Below are 19,798 nucleotides of genomic sequence, written 5' to 3' on the forward strand. Positions count from 1 at the left end.
TCTGAATTCTCACTTGTTTTTTATTATTATTTCTTTTATTATTTTGTTTTGGAATATGAGCACACCTACATGGTCAGAGGTACATCAAATGTGCAGCCTGTTCACTGTCAAGTCAAGGCGTTCATGAAAAGAATTCTCAAATCAGTTTTGTAAGAGACGATAGTGCATGAGAGGAATATGGTGAAAGAAAAGTAGACAGCGCGGGCTGGTTTGGTAAAGAGCTGCAGGCTGAGTATCAGCTGCTGAAAACATGTGCTCACGTGCATGGTTAGTTAATGTAATCTTGCTCTTAAAACTGAAACTTATCTTTATTTTCTGTGTCTAGAGCAGAAAAAGCCGCAGAAAGGTTAAAATGATGTGATTAGCAGTAATGTGATGGGAGAGCAACTGCGAACCTGGATCTCAAGGTGTTTCCATCTACCTGTTTTTATGCATATTCACATCACAGAAGTGGATGGAAACATGCATGAATTCACATTTTCTTTTGCCAGTTTTCACTGAATTTGAGCTACGTTTGGATGAAAAGCTGGCTACAATAAACAACACCAGTGATAGTAGCCTCGCATGCATGGCTCACACAGAATGCATTGCACTGAATGCATACATCAAACACAAGATTTGTGTGTTTAAAGACTCTCCCTCCTTTCCGAGCCCCAGCACCGGGTCATGTCACAAATGCTGTATCAGACGTCAATCACATGACAACAGGGCCAGCTGATGGAAAGAAAGAGGGTGCATCAGAGGCGCAGAGGAATCTTGGACGAGAGCGTCTGTCTCTTGTCATGAGCCACAGGTGCTCTTTGCCACCACCATAAGCACTGAGGGGTCTCTGTCAGACTTGATAAAACTGAAGCTTTGAAAAGTGCGAGAAGGCGCAAGCAAAGATAGTGCCTGGGGGTCTCTGCAACTGAAGACAAGTCTTGTGGAAAGCAAATGCGGTGCTCAGCGCGGGCCGAGCAGACAGAGGGTTTCATAGAAATAGAACGTGCTGGGCGGTGCCGTCTCCATCCTCTGAGGCGAGCCCTAGTTTCATGGAGATGTTTATTATTGATAGAGGTGGATGATAGCCTTGGGATGAATTGCATAATCTAGAGCCGCCTCTAATGGATACAGGAAATGGATCAGGCTATCAGTCAGGTCTCTGTGGATGAAGGATGTGTCTGTTTGTATGTGTCTCTGTTGTGTGGTGTGTGCATGCATGTGTGTGTGTATGTGTGTGTGTTTGCCATAAGGCTGGGCAATACTACAGTCCTGCCGGCTAACCATCAGGACGTACGGCAAATCCCTGATCTGATCATCTAAACTGAAATTCATCTTTTAAATGTGCAAGAAGGGCGGTTTTTAGATTTTAATGATTTTAACTCGTCACAGCCCTGACGACAACAAACAGTGGGTGTCTCCAGCAGACAATATGAGCTGGAGACAGACACAGAAAAACAGCAGTCTCTAAGGAATGGTCTGTGAAATGTCAGGTGTGTTTACGGTTCTTTATGAGCCAAGTTCTAAATATATTTGAAACCAGTTTGAACACAGGCAGAAATGCATTGCATGAATCAAGGTAGAATGGAGGCTGTTCTTACCTTCAAAAGTGATATTAGCTCCAAATTTGCATTGTGTAGCGCATAGCATTGCCGCTTTGCAACACGTCAGCATTCACCCATTCACACACATCTTAAGTGCCCCATGATGATTCCACGCTCACCCACTCATTCACACATTAGGAGCAATTCGGGGTTCAGCATCTTGCTCTTCAACATCCACACTGGAGGGGCCTGGGTTGAAGCGCCAAACCCTCTGAATAGCAGATAGCTGGCTTTACCTCCTGAGCTACAGCTGGAGGTGTATTTGCAGAAAGAGTAAAATAACGTAGAGTTGGAACCAGCTCCACTTGCTGAGTGAACGGCATTGTTGGAACTATTGATTCCTTATAGATGCCATAATACTTGCGTCTTTTTCTGGCTGCTCTGCTGGTCTTTTTTTTTTAACTACTCACTAACTAACTACTCATTCACCAACGTCTTTAACTACTCTGTCACCAACGTGCCTGATCGCAGTGATGTCTTACCACACAATGTCTGTTTTGTATAATATTATCAAGTTTCCAAGGGTAGTGTCAAAAGTATTGATCATTTTCTGCGCAGATTTTCTCAAGTAAGTACAACAAGTTAACCTTCGGATCTTCTGGAGGAGAGTTTTTCAACTGCAGACACCTGTGGGTGTTCAGATAAAATGAGCAGCACCGGTAATAGTTCTAGGTTTCATATTGAGGCTCAGGTGTCTCAAGGAGATCATTTGACAGAAAAATACTGCCAGTGACAAACGGGTACAAAACACTGATGCAGATTTTCACACAGCTTACTCTCTTTTGTCAGCTCTGTAGTGCACTGACCCATGTCTGGTGCTCTGTCTATATCTTATATATTTCTGCGTACACATCTGTCTGTCTGTCTGTGTATCTTTGACTTCCTGTTGCTGATTACGACGATTATCTGTGTGCTCTCTTGTCTCGGCGAATCGGAGATTGTGATCGCCGACTGTAAACAGTGCATTAGGCAGTGGTTTGATAGACGCTTCAACTCGCTCTTACTGTTCTCACACTGTTATCAGTCCAGACGTCCTTTTCCACCTTTTGAAAAGATGGAACAAATGGAACAGCTTTAAGTTTTAATGCAGCGTTTTGTGCGCAGCCCACCTCTGTGCTGATGTCTGTGCATCATCCATCCTAATGTGTTGCTGTCTGGATAACTAGGCTGCACTTGAGCCTTTGTCTGGTAGCTGCTGTAATGTAGGCTCCTGAAGCCTTTAGTGTAGAGAGGAAAACATTCTTCTGAACCTGTCAGAAACAGTAATTTTGTTCAGTCATTTCAGTCCACTTTAAGCATTGTATACTATTTCTTAGGGTGTAAATCTTTGGGAATTGATTTGATTTCAATGCTTGGGTGCCGATTGGATTCAGAATTGTCATGGTTTGGATGTTAGTTTCGCTATTTCCTGTGTTATGTCGAAGGTTTTCCTCATGTTTCATCCTTTGCTTTTCTGCCTGTCTTTTCCCGCCTTTGTAATTGTTGATTTGTCTCACCTGTCCTTCATCTACCTCATCTGTCCCTCATTAGTCTTCCCTCCCAGTGTGTTTAAGCCTGGGGTTTCCCTCAGTCTGTGCCAGTTCATTTTTGTACCTTGTGTGTCAAGTGTTCCAGCCCTTTCCAGTGTTTTTTGGATCCATGCTTTGTTTTCGTAGACTTTATTGGGATTTTTGAGTCTAGCCTCGACCCTATTGGGCTGCTTTCTCTGGACTTGACCTTTGCCTACCAGACCATCCCGTAAGCCCTCTGTTTATTGCTAATTTTGACTTAAATAATTTGAACTGCACCAGCTGTGCATTTGTAGTCCACATTTGGGTCCAACCCCTTGCTTCCTTGTTTCCCCGTTGATTCTCAATTCAAAACTGATTCTCCATTAAATGTTTTTAGCTCCCTGCTCCAGTATACTGTGTGAAACCATTCACTGGTATCCTGAGTCCACTGAACTCCAGTATGAAGCATAATTGGTAATTAAGATGAATGAGCCGCAGCTTTGTCATTTTAAAAAGTTAACAGCATTAATTAATGAATCAATGTGAAAGCATCTTGCAGTCTCCTGCCTCAGTAACAAAACGAGGGGAAATACTTTTGCTGTGTTATTAACATTAATATCTCTCGCAGCCTCTCGGCTGCACCGTTAGCTCTGGAGAAAGCCGTCATTGTATAAGACATGAGCGCCTCAGGGTTTTTGAGCACCAAGTTATTTTCTTCTCCTCAGCTGGTTTGAGCTGTTTAATACTGCGGTGTGCTCATATTTGGTTGGCTTTGGGCACTAAAATGGTGTCACTCCTGAAGGATCATGTTTTGGGATCAAGTAATGTGGTTAGGGTTCTGGAACGAGAGCAGCCATTGTTATAGGAAACTAAAGATGACTGAAGCAGGAAAAGCACTCCTGGCAACCCGTTTGTCCACTGTGACCCCCCGCATCTGTGGCATGACTTTGTTGCTCTATAAGAACGTCACACGGCAGTCGCTTTACTCCCAATGACCAAGTCATACTTTTTACGCCTGCTAGAGTATCTTTGGCATTTGCTAAAATGTTGATGCTGTATCTGGGTAAATAAACCATCTTTAACTGGTTTACGGCCCTGGCAGAACATATGCTTATCTTTTGTGGTGCACATCAGTCTGAGGAGTCCTTCAATAACATAGTTAGAGATTGTTAACTTATGCTAAATGAGATCTTGAGAGTCTTGGAAGGAGTTCGCAACAGGTGGAAGAGGAGGGCATTGTTTCTTTCTCCACATCTTTCGGTGCACTTCATTGGTGCACAGATGTCAGGTCGGCTCTCAAATCCTTATGTTTCTGTGTTTCCCCTCAGATGGCTTTGGATACACTCAGATATTTAGAAGGAGGGACTTGAAGGCCATGTAATAAATTTTTGCATCGCACCTTAGCTCTCAGCTGGGATCAGTGGATTCCATTCTCTTGAAACAGTTTTCTGCGCCCCCAGAAAATGTCAAAGTTGTCATTGAAATTCACTCTATATGCCACACATGCTGATGAAGGGATTGCGGTGTAGTGAAGCATTTCATACCCGTGTTTTATGTTGGAGGAGTGCCTGAGATTCTCGCACAGAAAGGTTCCTAAGAGTGTCCTTCAGCTGAATGAAATCCCCTTTCAGCAGTTCTGAGCCACTGACTCTGTATTTAGGAGGATATTCAACAGGCCCATATTTATAATCATGCTCTTGAGATATGGGCATTACAGTTAAAGTTTGCCTTTGCCAAGGCTAATTTTGCCTTGTATGATGTGTTTTTTGTTGACTTCATTCATCTTTAATTGATATCCCCCATTCTTAAACTGTCCTCGTCAATGCATTAGTTAATTTGACCTTTTTCAAAGTGTGCATTCGTCACATTTATCACTGCCTGTGTTTGCATCCTTGAGTGGAGCTTTTATAATATTAATATCCTTAATATCAAACAAGTTAGGTGGGAGTGTAAGTTACTATTAATCCCAAATCTGAGCAGTGCGTCATCTTTGAAGCTGATACTGGTCTGATTAAAAAATGTGATCATTTATCGCTTGATGTTAATTTCAAACTGATAGTAAATATGTACATAAAACGGCATGTTTAGACTGCTGAATCATCTCGGTAGTCATATCAGCCAATATTTGCTTCTTGCAGATATACCAGTTTCATGCGCACACTATGTTGCCTTCTGAGTACAGAAATGGCAAACAGATCTGTCCTCTAGATTTTTTTCAAACATCAGTCAAAAAGAGCAAAATTTAGTCTTTAAGAGTCAGCAATGACAGATAATGGATTTTGAGCAGTTCTCTAAGTTTCAGGCCTTACATTGCTGCCACTAGTTAGACATTAGACTTGATCGTAAGGTACTGCTAGTGGAGGCATTCAGCCGAGATGGAGGTCCATACCAGTAGGCTGTCCCGGGACTAAGAGTTGCTGACAGAAATGCTGCAACTCTAAGTCCATTTGAGTTAAGGCCTTCTCAGGAAATGGCTTCTGCCAGATGGCCTGCATGCACAGCAGTCTCTTGCTGTGCTAGCATAGCAGCCCAACTGAGCCACTCATATCAATAGCTTGTGATGTGGTCTCTGTTCATACTGCTGCAGCTCAGAGTTTCTGCTAGAAAACAAATTATGACAGTCATGTGTCCTGAAAGGGTCCAATGTTCTGGACAAATGGGAGAGATTCCTGTCAAATGTTTGTCTTTATGGACCATATTTTCCCATGTTTTGTGACTAACAGGGACAACAGTGCTGCAGCCGGCAACCACAAAACAGGCTGCATTGTATTTCCTTTGGGCACTTGCACACCATCAGTGTACATCCACTAAAACTGTTAGGCTCAGACTGTTATTCTGACCCAGTATTTAACATGCAAGGCTTAGTGTATGTAATATTGGACATATGTGTGAGAGTTATTGCTGAAATCAATCCTTTTTTTTTTCTTGAAAAAGGATTGAAAAGAATGTAGAAGCAGCACTGGTACTGTCATTTTACTCAAGTGTGAACCATATAGCTCCTCTATTAAAGAAAAAATAAAAATTTAGACCTGGTATCAGCAGATACTAATTAATAAGGTACTTGGAACAAGACTGTGGTCAGAAAATGTGAAGCAGACCTGAGGGGGTATGTTAAATGGACTGCTGGCATGCCTCTGAGCCAGGCTTGGGTGCTGTGCTGGACAAATAAAAAGCAGAGCTGAGCTTCTTGTAAGTCTATAGGCAGAGAAGAAAATAGCTTTTCCACCACAGCAAAAGCACACAGTGCAGTGGAAGTCAACTGTGGTGATCAAGGCAGAAAGAGTAGAGATTTCTGCCGGTATCATGGAGGTTGTCAGATATATTGTAGTTGTATTCACAAGTGAGAGCACAATGCATCATGGGATTGAACGGCAGCTAGATTCAATATGGATGGAGGTTGTGTAAAAAAAACACTTGACACACAGCTATATTCATCTAAATATGGTCTCATCGACCATAAGGAGCCCAGGGATCTCGATAGGTCTTTGTCAATGTAGAGCAGCAGATTCAAACATTTGCTTCAGGCAGTTCAGGTCTTTAGTGAAGTCGTCCCACTGGATGCCTCCCTCTAAAGGTATTTAAAGTACAGTCACCTGGCATCAGGCCTGTGGGCCTGACCGAGGCCACACTGCAGGGACCGCCAGTCTGCAGGGACTCTCGGCTGAAGGGGAAGCACTTTTGGATCTCCTGTAAGGAGCTTAGAAAGGTAGCTGCCAATATGTTGTTGCCATCTTACACCGGCCTGTCAGATGGACTGAAAGCTGTTATCTCCTATCCTTCAACCCTCAGTCACCATTTGACGCACTGAGAAAAAAATCACTCCTCCTCTCTGTCACAACATACAGACAGACGTTACAGAAAATAGATGCTCTTAACTTCAGATCTGCCTCAAAATCATCCAGTGCTAGTTGTCGATGGAGGAACTGCTGACAAATGTAGACAAACAAGTCAAGGAGTAGCCCGCAGCGTAACTCTTTGAATCAAACATGATGCTTGCTGCGTCAAAGCATTATGGGATTGTCGGGTTCTAGTTCGAACACTAAATCATGATTATCCCCTAAATCAGGGGTGAGGCCAGGCGTCACATGGACAATTGGTAATAGATATTTGATTCACTGGTATGATTGATGGATTTCTGAACAGAAGCAAAATGTAAACAAAGAGATGCAAAATGACAACAAAGAGGCATTTTCTCATAGTCCATCGATGGTTGTAGGCTATTTGGTAGTTACAAATGGCAGCCATTCATTCAACATTAGACAGACTTTACCCTGCCAACTCCCAGCTACAAAGTCTGTGTTATGTCCATTTGAGCCCATGTGTCAATAGAGCAGGTCATTGTCAGGGGAGTTCCCAGCCAGCCAGCGGGCGATGAGTGTAGATGACGCCAACTGCCTAAACTAAACAGTATTTCCAGGAGGTGAGAACGCGACTGACGTGGACAACCTCCTGTGCGAGGACAACAACAACAATCTGATTGGTTGCACGTCATGATTAACAGCCTATCAACACTGAAGGTGTGCAGACTGTAGCTGCTCTGGTGAGATGAAGAAACACTTTCCTCTCTATTAAAGCGATTGTCTGACCAATTTCATCAGACGAGAGCAAATAAATGAAGCAGAAGGTTTCCGCCCTACATATTATTTCATAGTAGAATATTTAAAGTTTGGCATCCGTTTATTAAACTGAATAAACAGTGCTTCTTTACTCAATTAATAAATGCGCCCTGTTCTGTTTGTTTGCCCTGTGGACATACAGACAGCATGTGAAGCCTGGCTCAGACGTCATGATTCGGCTAAAAGCCTGCAAATAAGAGCAGTCAAACCCATCAAAGCACAATAAAATTCAAGGACTTAAAAACATCTGTAACTCTATCTAGCTCTGGAATATTTTATGTATCACACTTTATCTTTCAGAGCATGCTCTCTCTTCTCCTGCTATTTGATTCCACCACAATGACGACTGTTATATATTTGTTCATTTCAGATTAGTATGTTTCAGCGATGCCACCAGAGAGAGAAATGTAACTCTGTGAACTTCAATGTAAGGGCTCCACACACTACCTGTTTACTGTTCACCAGTAGAAGCGTATTGGTATGAGATTTTAGCTGCGCAGTTGTCCAAATGAATCTGAGGCTGTAAAGTAGAAGACTGATGAAATGAGCACAGTTCAACTTGGTCCTCAAACTTTGAAGATCACTTTTCTAGATAGCGAGCTTCGGTAGCTAGTGGCTTGACTTGTACTTCAGATTTTTCTAAATTTTCCATGAAAACGAATCATACATGACATGACTTTTCACCTATGACTGAGTGCATCATTTACAATGACAAAGTTTGATAGGCGCAAATCATCCGCAGCCTTCCGTTCAGTGTTTAACTTCATATCCAGTAATCGTGCAGTTTTATGATACCTCACTTCAGAATGACAGTTCCCACATACATCAGTGTGACTTCTACATGCACGATTTGCCAATATGTGACTAATCGTCGCTTGGAATGCTGATCATTTTTGCATATGTGGAGATTGCAAGGTTTGGGTGGCGTGGAGCTCCGTCGGACAGACGGATGAGTCATTTGTTTTCTCGCTTATTGATGTTGATATCCTGTCATGTTTGCTCTTGCAGCATTTCGCAGAGCTCTGCCCCTCAAATTGGCATGCTCCTTCCCTCCGCTACATAGTCACGCACTGATGCGTGCACTTGCCTTCACTTTGCATCCCTCCTCTCCTTTGTCTCCCACTCGTATGGTTTCCTCTCGTGCGGCTTCTGTTGTGCATGTACCTCGCCTCTCCTCCACATTGTTCTCATTCCTGTCATTCCTGCCGTCCTATCATCCTCCCGCCTTCTTCACTTACACTTTTTCACCTTCCAATCTCTTCCCTCTCTCCTTCCCTTGTGCCTTCATCCTGCTGGCCACCCTGCACCTCCTTTCCTGTATCTCTGGCACTCTCTTTCTTCTTCCTTTTCCTCACATCTACCTCTCCATACCTGTCTTTGTTCCACCCCTGTCAGCCAGCGGTTTTGTCGGATCCTCTGTGAAGTCAGCGTTGGGAATCTGCTGTAGAATGAATGACGATGGTTCTGCTTGTTTTGCAAGGTTGTTGTGTGTTGTGACCTGGTAAGGCGCAGATGCCTTTTTTGTACAAAGTGCTGTAACGGTGGATGCGTCAGTTGCCGGCTGTGTGTGTGTGTCTGTGCATGTGTGTGATGCACCGATCCCAGGCAGGTAGAGAGACAACAGGTCCTGGCTGCAGTCCCAAAGCTTAGCTTTTGCAACTCAGATGAAGAGAGTTGAAGGTAGGCAGAGTCACAGCAGCCCCTGCAGGAGGTTTGTGGAAACTAAATTTCTACTGACAAAAAACAGAATGGGTGGGAAGGGGCATGAAACGGCATGGAAGAAGAGTGGAAACTAGCTTAAATGCACACAAGATGCTGCAAACGTGATGCTAACAGAAACGCGTGATTGAGCGCCCTTAGTGTCAGCTGCATGAATGCACGAGGATGCACTTCCATGTTTCCTGTCTCTAAGCCGGCATAAGAGCACAGGCAGAACCTTCGGCACCTCTGCTGTCGCTGTGTTCTGGGTCAAGGCGCCACGAGACTGTCCAGGTTTTGTCACAGCGGAGGTGTGGGGCCGATGTCTGCGACTTTTGCAAAGCCTGAGCCAGCGGGCACATAAGGGCGTGCCATATGGTCCTGGCCAACGGCCCCCACTGCCCTGTCTGCTGAGAATTGTGGAGGATCAAATTTTCTCACCTTCTGTCTCATTGACCCCTGCTCATTAACATGCCTCATTTTTCCTCCTCCCGGAATCTTCCTTCAAATGGCTGTTAGGCGCAGATCTCACACGTTTTTTGGACGCCTTTGTCTTTTTTCATTTACGTTTAGCTGACAGTCATCACGGCCGACTCAACAGTAAAGCAAAACAGCTGACGACGCTCTTATATGCAGCCTCCCAACATCACACGCTGCCAGACATTCAAGGACCAAAGCTGCAGCGCCCTGACAATGGCTCTAACAAGGGACGCCTTTGTGTGTAATATGGTCATGTGCTGTGTAAAGAAGTGCTGCGAGACGAAACCCGAGTCAGTTTGAAAGTTTGAAATCTGTAACCTCAGCTCGCTTTAGTCACGTCAAGAGGAGTCCCAGATGAATAAATGAGAACTTGGCAGATAAGTGTCAACCAAGACTGGTTGAAGATCAGTTGAAAGATTCAGTCAATGTGAAGTGGTGCAGTGTTTCATGTCTCGTCTCATGTTTGGCAGTCTATTTCCGCTCCATACCCGTCGAAGTAACTGAAGTATGAAAGGGATGCACCCCACATGCGTTAAGAGGCCGTAAGACACAGCATCCTCCTTTATACCCACCTGTGAGTATTTTTAGGTGAGACACAGATGCAACCTCCGTCTTGCACCTCCTCTCAGGGAGACGGAGGTTTTGAATCACCCATCCTCTCATCCCCCATCTCCTTTCCGTCGGGGTGAGAGCCAAATACCGGGGAAGATCAAGAGATGGGGTGGGGGAGTTTTCACAGAAAAGAAGGCACTCTTAAAAGACACCCGCAGGGTTCTGCTGGGCAGCTTTCCCTTCCGTTGCATCACGCCTGGCATAAAGTGAGAGTCCCCAGGTTAAGAACAGCCTGAGCCAGATGGGAGAGAGTGTGAGAGCGAGGGGAAGGAGGGGGGAGACAGAGGGGAAGGATAGAGGATGGCAAAAAAGCGCAGGCCCTGCAGTAAGCTATTCCAAGCGCCTTTGTGGGGTTGCCATTTTTTCATTCTCTCCCACTCTCCTTTGAGGGGATTTTCTATTCCTCTCCCTCTCTCGCTCTGTGTCCCCATTTCTTCTTCTCATTCTTTTTTTTATTTTATGTTATGATGTTCTTTTTTTTTGCCTCGGTTTCTTCAGGCGCTGTGGTTCTTTTTTATCGTGCCAAGTTTGTTGAGCCAGGGCTCCGTCTCTCTCTTCTCTCTCTCTAACTAGCCGTCTGCATCTCACTTCTGTATTTTTCTTTACTTTCATTACCCCTCAGTCTCCTTCCCTCTCACTCTCATCCATTTCCACTGACTTCTCCCCCCCAGCCCAATTTCACTCATCAAGTTTGCCTCTTCTCTTCTCTACAGCCTCTTTCCTTCCTGCATCTCAATCCCTTTGATCAAGAGCCAGTGTGCAGTTTTTTGCCCATCTACTCTCCGTCTCCTCTTCGCTCTCTTTTTTGTGTATTCTGCCATCTTTCCCCCCTCAGCTGGTCAAAAACAGTATGCCCACTTGATCGTTTAATGCTCCGGGGCTCTTGAATCGATGGTTATTTTAGCACTTCTCCTTGCGGCCATCAGATCTCGTGTGTGTCTCAGATGACATCCAGCTAAATCTGAAAATATAGTTTGCAGTACGTGCAAAAAGGATGCATGTTCACACTCCTGTTTTTAGGTCTTAGAGATCTCTGTCCACACAGAGCAAGGGGAGAGTTGCTAAAGCTCTTATTTGTCCTGTTTTGGTTCCTGAACAACAGAAACGATGTCTAACACCTGGTGAGGAGTTATGGAGACGTTCTGCGGAGTCTCACCTGGGATCACCTGCAGTGTACTGTGCTTTAATACAGCCTTAGCCTCAGTTTAGTTTTCTCTTTCTGCACTCAAACAACCGAACAAGTGTGAAATAGTGATATGATCTCTGTTAGAAACAGCAACCTTCTTAAAATCCATCTGTTGAACACGGTTGGTTCATTTGGGGAAGATGAACAGCAAGCTTGGATCGCAAAAGAGAGGTTTACAGTTCTCATTAAGACTAGATTAAGATCTGTTGACCTTCTTGGATTTATAATCCAGAAATCAACTATTTTGATTATCAATTGATCGTTTTTTTTTGTTTTTTTGTTTTTTTGTTTTTTTAGAAATAAAGTCTAAATTGTCTGGTTCCAGCTTTTTTCTGTCTTTGCTTTGTGGACAAAACAAGACATCTTGGTCTTTGGGAGACATTGATCGTTGCAAATTAATTGATCTGCAGTGAAAATGATTGTTATTTGCAGCCCTAATACTGTTTGTATATGACTTGAATGAGTTCATTTTTTCCTGAAAATCACATTGTGATTTTTATTTGTATTTTTTTTTTTTTTTGAGTGACAGCTAGCAGCTAGATTTAACCAACCAGGCTTCATGTGACGCACCTCAGCTCCACCCACGCTCCACCTCTTTGCGGAGTCATTGTCCATTCTCTTAGACAGTCTGAGTTTCTTTGGCAGAGTTTTCCTCTACTCCAAAATGGAAAGGCAAAGATGCACTTTCCCAATTTAACTGCGTGGACCTCGAATCAGCCTGTGTCTAGTCTGTTGTGTTTGGAGCGTCATGTGTCTGTAAACCTACACAGACTGCGTGTTAATGTCTGTGCTCACTTCCTGTTGAAGAGAGACATGTAGTGTTCTGCGAGGGCACAGCTCGGCTCAGAGAGAACGGATTCCAGGTCAATCCATTGGAGACTTAAAGGGGAACAGAAGAGTAGACAAAGAGCCATGAGCTCCTTAGCCTCGTTCCTGTGGGGACTCTCAGGCGAGCCCCTCGTCCTTGTGATGTCACACCCAGCAGGAACACATTTTCACACGTCGCATATTTCTCAGCACTTTGGAGTTTAATCAGGTTATAGGCTGTGACTAGGCAGCCACAATTTCTCTGGACCCTCTGATAGCCATTCCTTCTTCCACAGGGAATATAGGGGAATATTTCTCAATTGAATCATCATGTTTGTTATTCCTGTGGTGTAGCGCAGGCGAATCAATATCAAATCAAATGAATATCTCTCCTCTACAGCCCCAAAAAAATGAAAACTCGGCGCTCCAGTGCCATCAGTCATCTGAAAAATGTAGAGTTGCTCCGAAGCCAACAAACCGTGAGGGGAAATGAATGAGTAATGTTCTCCCGTTACCTTCGCAGCTATTTTGCTCAGTGCCCTTGAGCAAGTCACTTAACCTGCAACTGCTCCAGTGGAGCAACAACGGCAGCGAGCAGCTGTAGAAGGTGGCCATTTTTCTCAAGATATACACAGCATGGAGATGAGCGATTAAAAACAAGGAGCAGATTTTTACAGCATGTGACTAAGTAAGGAATGGAGCCAGCTTCTGATTTGAATGCTGCTAAATCCTGATTGGTGCCTGATGTGATGATGCCATGTGTGAAACTGTTCTTTGTAACTGACCCTGGATGGCCGGTGATAAGCAAATGTACAGTCTTTATTTCTGCTCCTGTGCAGCAAGTTTGGTGATCTGTAAACTGATGTATGGATCTGTCAAGCTGCCATATGTGCAGACTGGTTTGATGTGATAAACTGTCCTGTATCCATTAAATTCCGCACAATTTAATTGCATTTATTTGTGTACATCAATACTTCAACATGGGGATTGGCTTTTATTTAACAACCGATTTTTATATTATCAACAAGCTATAATCTTACCCATCAAGTGCAAGTTAAACCAAAATGGTTGGTTCATGATATGCATCAATAAAAAATCCGTTAAACAGCTCATTTATGCACAGAAAACACACACATTTCCCAACCTTTGACACTTAAACGTTACTTTATTACATCGTGTGATGGTAAAGTTATTGTGTCATTTCACATTATCCAATCTGGACCCAGTGATGTTCAATTTAGGTTGTTTCTTTTAATTGTTCACAGTTTTAAACCCCCCTGAAGTGCTGACTTTGCACTGAAAAGCCTCCTGATTCGTCTGTCTGTCATAAAGGGACTTGCACTTCCATGTCTTCTATTTCTGTTGGGTTTTTTTACTCATTCATACCTCTACATCTGGCAAATTTAAGTCTCCAAATAAAGGTATTGGAAGGTCAGTCCATTTGAATAGACAACGCCAGTCAAACGTTTGTTGTCTAAAGTGTCATTCATGAAGTGAGTTGACCCCTACCTGGACAAAGACAAGCTGATCTGAGGACACGCTCTCCACAGGTGTTACATATAACCGCTTTCCCCGCTCACCTGTTTTCTGCTCTCCTCTCTGCAGTGCAACAATGATTATGCCCCAGTGTGCGGCTCCAACAATCAGAACTACCAGAACGAGTGTTTCCTGCGCAGAGATGCCTGCAAGCAGCAGTCTGAAGTACTTATTATGTCAGAAGGCGCCTGTCCTGCTGGTATGTACATTTACATTATGGTGCCTACGCAGATGTACACACAAATACACTCTCTCGCACACACACACTGCACATTTACACAAACAGAAATCACTCAAGGTGACAGACAATGCTTGTCTGTAAGCACGCAGATGAAAGTAAATGTAAAGCTTGGATGATGGAAATGTAATCAAAGCAGATTGTATATACAATAGTGCAATTTTCAGGCTTAAATATTACAATCACCCACCCAAATACTTCCAGTGGATGGGATCCGGTAATTGCTGAAGGGAATTACAAAAATTGCATGATGGGAAAAGTTGCTGTCGGTGTCAGACTGATGTAATTTTCCCAAGTTTAGCGTAACGAGCTCAAAGACGGTGACAGTGACAAGTATTCTCATCGAGCAGATGAAGATTTCATCACGGCAGTGTCCTCACAAGACACTGAAAACAGCGTTTGGCCATGAGGCCTGCTGAGCAATGCAGAGTTAAACAACTTAATTATACAGTTTATTTAAATTTGGTGTGTTAAACAGAAAGTAACAGAGAGCTTGACAGCTATGACCTTTTGTTATGTAATATTTAAATAAACGTCAAAAGGCATAAAATGTAAATACTTGCCAAATTGTCATAGGTAGTTACTGTAACACCAAGCCAAGAGGCATGCTCAATAAAGCAGAAAATTGAATGACTGAATCACACATCATCTTGATGGCCATTTCATTTTTTTCTGGATTGTGTCGACATTTTGTTTTCTTTCATCTTCTTCAAAGAATACTTGAATTAATTCTGTAAGGGATCCAGTGAAGCCACTTGATTTTTTTCTCACTGCATGAATAATTTCTAGAATGCAAGAAAGAATATATTTAGTGAAGTGATACGCCCAAAGCTTTATATGCACCATGAATGCATTAAATGACATTTCTCTGTGACACTTATCAGCCAGACTGTTTCACTGGATGTCATGAGGCCACCTTAGCCATGCTAGCAGCAGAAAAATGGGGTGGCAAAGTTGGTTTGTCTGTAGTTAAGCTAACATTAACATAACAGCTAACATTTCTGTGTGTTTTATAGCACTGTGAGCCTCTGATGGCCCATATTGTTGTAGTAAGAGTATGATATGAGTATACCAGTGTATTGGTTACAACGCACCTTTACCATAGTGGTGTGCGTTTCAGTTTATTGGCTCAGTTTGGTGGCATAAATTCATCAAACTGGGTGCTTCTATGTTAGCGTGTTGAGGTAGCTATAAACCAAGCTAATGTGCATAAGTGTTTGGAGATGTCACATGGAGGCTGCAGGAAATTTCTGGGATTGGCTGGTTGTGTTTTCTCCTGCATCTTTCTGATGCTGAGATGATGGCGAAGGCAGCCTGGAGCAACTTGAAGAAAGGCTCAGTAATCTCTGTCTTTTGTTATCTTGCAAAGCCATTTCCAGAGCACGCCATCCTCTCACGGCAATTGTTGCGTTCCATCCAAATGAAGGAAGGAATGTAAATACAATTACTTCAGCTATATGATGATTCCACGGAAATAGCCTCCTTTTGAGTAGATAAATTTGTAATGAAATCTTTCCCATTATCAGCAAGTGAATCAAAGTAAATACAGTTAGCTTGGGGTGTATAATGAATGAGCATCAGGGCCTGATTTTGGACCATGCACAAATCGACAACACTTATCAAGTGAAGTGCTGTGCTGATCTATAAATCAGTTCCTCTGCAGGGGGCATACAGTAGGGTTGGACAGATGGACCCGACCAGTTATACAGAACTTTACCAGTAGGAGTCACACATGATTCAGCCGCTCCTGAGTGGAACAAACTGAGAGCCCATGAATGAGAGTGTGGCAGCTCAACAATCAAGATAACTGAGGGACACAATGTGTTTTAGGAGGCGCCCTTTGACCGTCCATTTTTTGTTTTGGACGGCTAAATTACTCCTATTGGGAAGCTTTTATTGCACTTTCAGAGAGCAGAGAAACTAGCGCGACCATAAAGGACAGCAAAACGCAGTGACATCGCACACTGGGCTAAAATGAAATAAGTGCACACAAATGAAGTAAATAACAAACATAATATGTTTATCACACTGTCTTGTAATGCAAGTACTAATAAATTGGATTTAGCGTCGTCTGTACAGGTTGCTGACGTAGGCTCATAATGACAAATGCCCGTTCATTCAGTTTGCATCAAATCAAACAGGTTAAAGCTCGTAGACCGGACCCAAACAGCAGAACTGGGAACCAGCACAACCCCAGCACACCTCATCTGCTCAGCACATTTCCAGCTTTAGAGCGTTTATAGAAGAAAGATCTGTTGACTCAGCTTTTAGCGTCCTTTGTTTTGCTTCACATCAGTGAGTAGCTGCATGGCTTGTTGCAGATTATCCCTCATATGTAGGGAATACCCCCCTTTTCCTGAGCGACAACTTTTATTCTAAGAGCATTGTTTCCACCTCCATACCCTTTTCATCGATGGCTTCAACTGTTGTTTTCATCTTTCCATTGGCTGCAAAGAAGAAGCCGCCAGTGTAATTATCTAACATAATTGGGATTACTGTTTGCTGATATAGTTTGGTGTTTAAGCTGCTCAGTAGGCGTCTTCAGTCGGAAAAGGTCAGCCACTTCATTAGCTCTGTTGTGGAGACGAGAAGTGCTGCTGGGAGTAGACAGTACTATAAAGTTAAAGATGCTTGGTCATAAAAAGCTTGTGAACGGTTGTATTAATTCACTCTATAGGTAGTGGTAGAAATAAGACTGTAATAAAATTACTTAATTTTCATCCTGATGACTGAGCATCAGCTGTCTGTTCTAATTAAGACACATTTTCACCAGTGTAACTACGACGTTTGTTATCCTTTCAACAGCCAGTTTCCATGGGCTGCAGCTGGAGCTTTTATTTTGAAAATGACCACAGTGGCTGAAACAACCAGTCTAATCTAATGACCCATAGATTATGTTTTAATATTTATGCAGCTTTTCATTGCCATTAAACTTGATTCCACATACAAAAGCAGATTTCCCCCCCTCTGGTTTTTATTTCATTAGAACATGTAATTAAGATTGGCCGATGTAATGTGTTTCATCCTATGATGACAAATCCAAATGCATGAGTATACACTTCAGACTCCCGCGAAGGAAATCTACCAATTAGTGAGTCACGTTCTGAATAATGTGCTTAGTTGTGAATGAGTGAATCCGCTGGCGAGGTGATGCTGGCTGTTTCTGAGGCGTACGTGAATCACTGCTTGAGCTAACATAGCGTTGTGGGCTTGAGTCGAGCAGTCGCTGACTCAGTTACCCTCAGTGACAGGCAGCCGGCAGAAGTCCATTAAAAGGCCGCTGAATGGGCCCGGCTCAGCACAGGCAACGTGTGGAGATTGAGGTGGAAATGTCACCTCAGTAACTGTAGTGGTGTCTGCGTGCCAGTAAGCAGGGCTGTGCAGAGTCACATGAAATGTCCCGCCTGTCTCTAAATTGCTTGTTTGTGGGTTGTGTGTGAGGTCCTTCTCAAGACATGTGATAGCGTAAGCCTGTGTGTGTGTGTGTGTGTGTGTGTGTGTGTGTGTGTGTGTGTGTGTGTGTGTGTGTGTGTGTGTGTGTGTGTGTGTGTGTGTGTGTGTGCGTGCATGCGTGTGTGTGTTATGGCTTTGTGTATCTTTTGAATGAGAAAGGAATAAAGACCCTTTTCTTTGATGCAAGAAGCAGAACTTAATGTCGGGTTCAAATGAGGATGTTTTTGTGGCGCAGTCTTCTGACAAACAGACCATGACAGTGGTTCTATATGCTCTATTCAGCGTCTCATGTTACACTCAGAAGAACACTTTATTCTGGCATTTATCCAGAACAAGGCCACAGTTACTACCCTTCCCTCTTTCGGTGCTCTGATTTAACACAGAATGGGAGCTCGCTCACTTCTTATTTTTTTTGTGTAATTCTGTGACTTCAAGTAATTTTACTGTGGTTATGCAGTGGATGTGATAACTGTGATGAATGGGATGTGACACGGTGAAAACAAAATTTTTCAACTCTGTTGAACAAGATATGTTCTCAGTCACTATGCAACTGACCCGAGACAAACAAATAAACAATAAAAGGCTGATTTTACATAATTTAGACAGTGTCAATTCTGATATTCATGCAGCAGTGTCCCAGAGACAAATAAGAATGATACTACTAATAAAAGCTATTTAAACTCAGTAAGACACACAAGTAAGTGTGCTGCTTTGTCTCTCTAAGAACATTGATGTAAGGGATCAAATATGATATGAAGCTTTTAAGACCAAATTACATGGAGGAAAAAACCCTCCTGTCCAGTTTGTCTCCCTCTCAGAAGTTATATTCTGCAAAGACTGGTACTGTTTCCCAGTTCCAGACTCCATACTTGTCTGCAGCATATTATAGCAATTATCTTTATATACTGTTTTTGCACTTAGTGCACAAAAATATTTACATATTGTTTTACACTAAAAGTAAATTACACAATATGTGATGCACGTTAATCAAAGAGGGATTTATCGGTTCCTTTTTGTTTTGTGGGACGTTCACAAAGCTGTTTTCCCACAGTCGCCTGTTAGTTTTAATGTTTTCTAGCTGTGACAGGCTCCTCCATTTTCTTTGGTTATTGCATTGCGAGAGGCTCAGAGGACTGCAGATCTCCACCAGGCAGTGACGCACAGATCGCAATCACAGATTAATGTGGATGGGTTGTGAGTGGGTGAAATGATACTAATGATGATCATCATCGTTGAAGAAACCGTTAATTACATTACCTGCAGCAAGTATTTTAAGCCAGCATGATATTTTAATAACACAGTGGTTTTTGTGCCAACACCACTGTGTTGTAGTTAACATGCAATTGAAAACTGGAATATAAAGAAAGTTCAAATTTGAATACATCCAATACATATGAAACATACAAATTTAACATGTGAAACGTACAGTTTTAACATTTGAAACATCCGAATTTCACATATCTGTGCATTGCCTGAACGAACAACGGCAACGTTTGTTCTGGTGTTTGGGTTATTGATCACTTGCGCCCCCTACTGACCAATAAAATAAAATAGGTTTTCAAAAAACTGTGAATCACCACCACCACAAAAACTCTTTGAAAATCATAAATGTGAACAAAAATATTTGGCTGAATAGACAAGTAGTAAGCAAGATGAGACACACACACACACACACACACACACACACACACACACACACACACAGGCTTCTACCTGGCAACAAATTACACACATGCATATCATGTGTTTGTAGATGCAGGGCAGCCATGCCCTCACATTCCCTCACTCGGTGTTCTGATGACGGTGGCGCTGCTCTGAAACCTTCGACAGGCGTTGGCATCTTGTGACTGTGAAGCCGTGACACATGATTCGTTTTCAGACTTATCAAACCACTCAGTGGCTCCATGTGTTCCTGTGCAGAGGCCTCTGCATTCATGTTGTGTCTCAGTTATTCAGGCTTTTCCTTTAATTTGTCACCAGAAATCAGGAATAATGTGAGCTGTGTTGGGTGCTGCTCCTGGTTGCCTCCTAAAGGTTGAAGGCAGCTGGAAAACAGGAGGTGGAGAAAATAACGTATTTAAAAAGTTGGAAGAAAAAAT

The 19,798-nt window shown here is 42.9% G+C and overlaps 1 protein-coding gene across 2 annotated transcripts in view; it reads left to right on the plus strand.

Moving 5' to 3' along the window:
- tmeff2a (transmembrane protein with EGF-like and two follistatin-like domains 2a) overlaps nt 1-19,798 on the plus strand; it is a 96,758-nt gene that overhangs the window by 23,444 nt on the left and 53,516 nt on the right. For both annotated transcript variants that reach the window (XM_070975307.1, XM_070975309.1), the window contains exon 3: nt 14,078-14,207. In XM_070975307.1, coding sequence (XP_070831408.1) covers nt 14,078-14,207 — 130 coding nt within the window. The remainder of the gene's footprint in view (nt 1-14,077; nt 14,208-19,798) is intronic.

Source organism: Chaetodon trifascialis, chromosome 12 (assembly GCF_039877785.1).
Source record: "Chaetodon trifascialis isolate fChaTrf1 chromosome 12, fChaTrf1.hap1, whole genome shotgun sequence".
Taxonomy (NCBI): Eukaryota; Metazoa; Chordata; class Actinopteri; order Chaetodontiformes; family Chaetodontidae; genus Chaetodon; species Chaetodon trifascialis.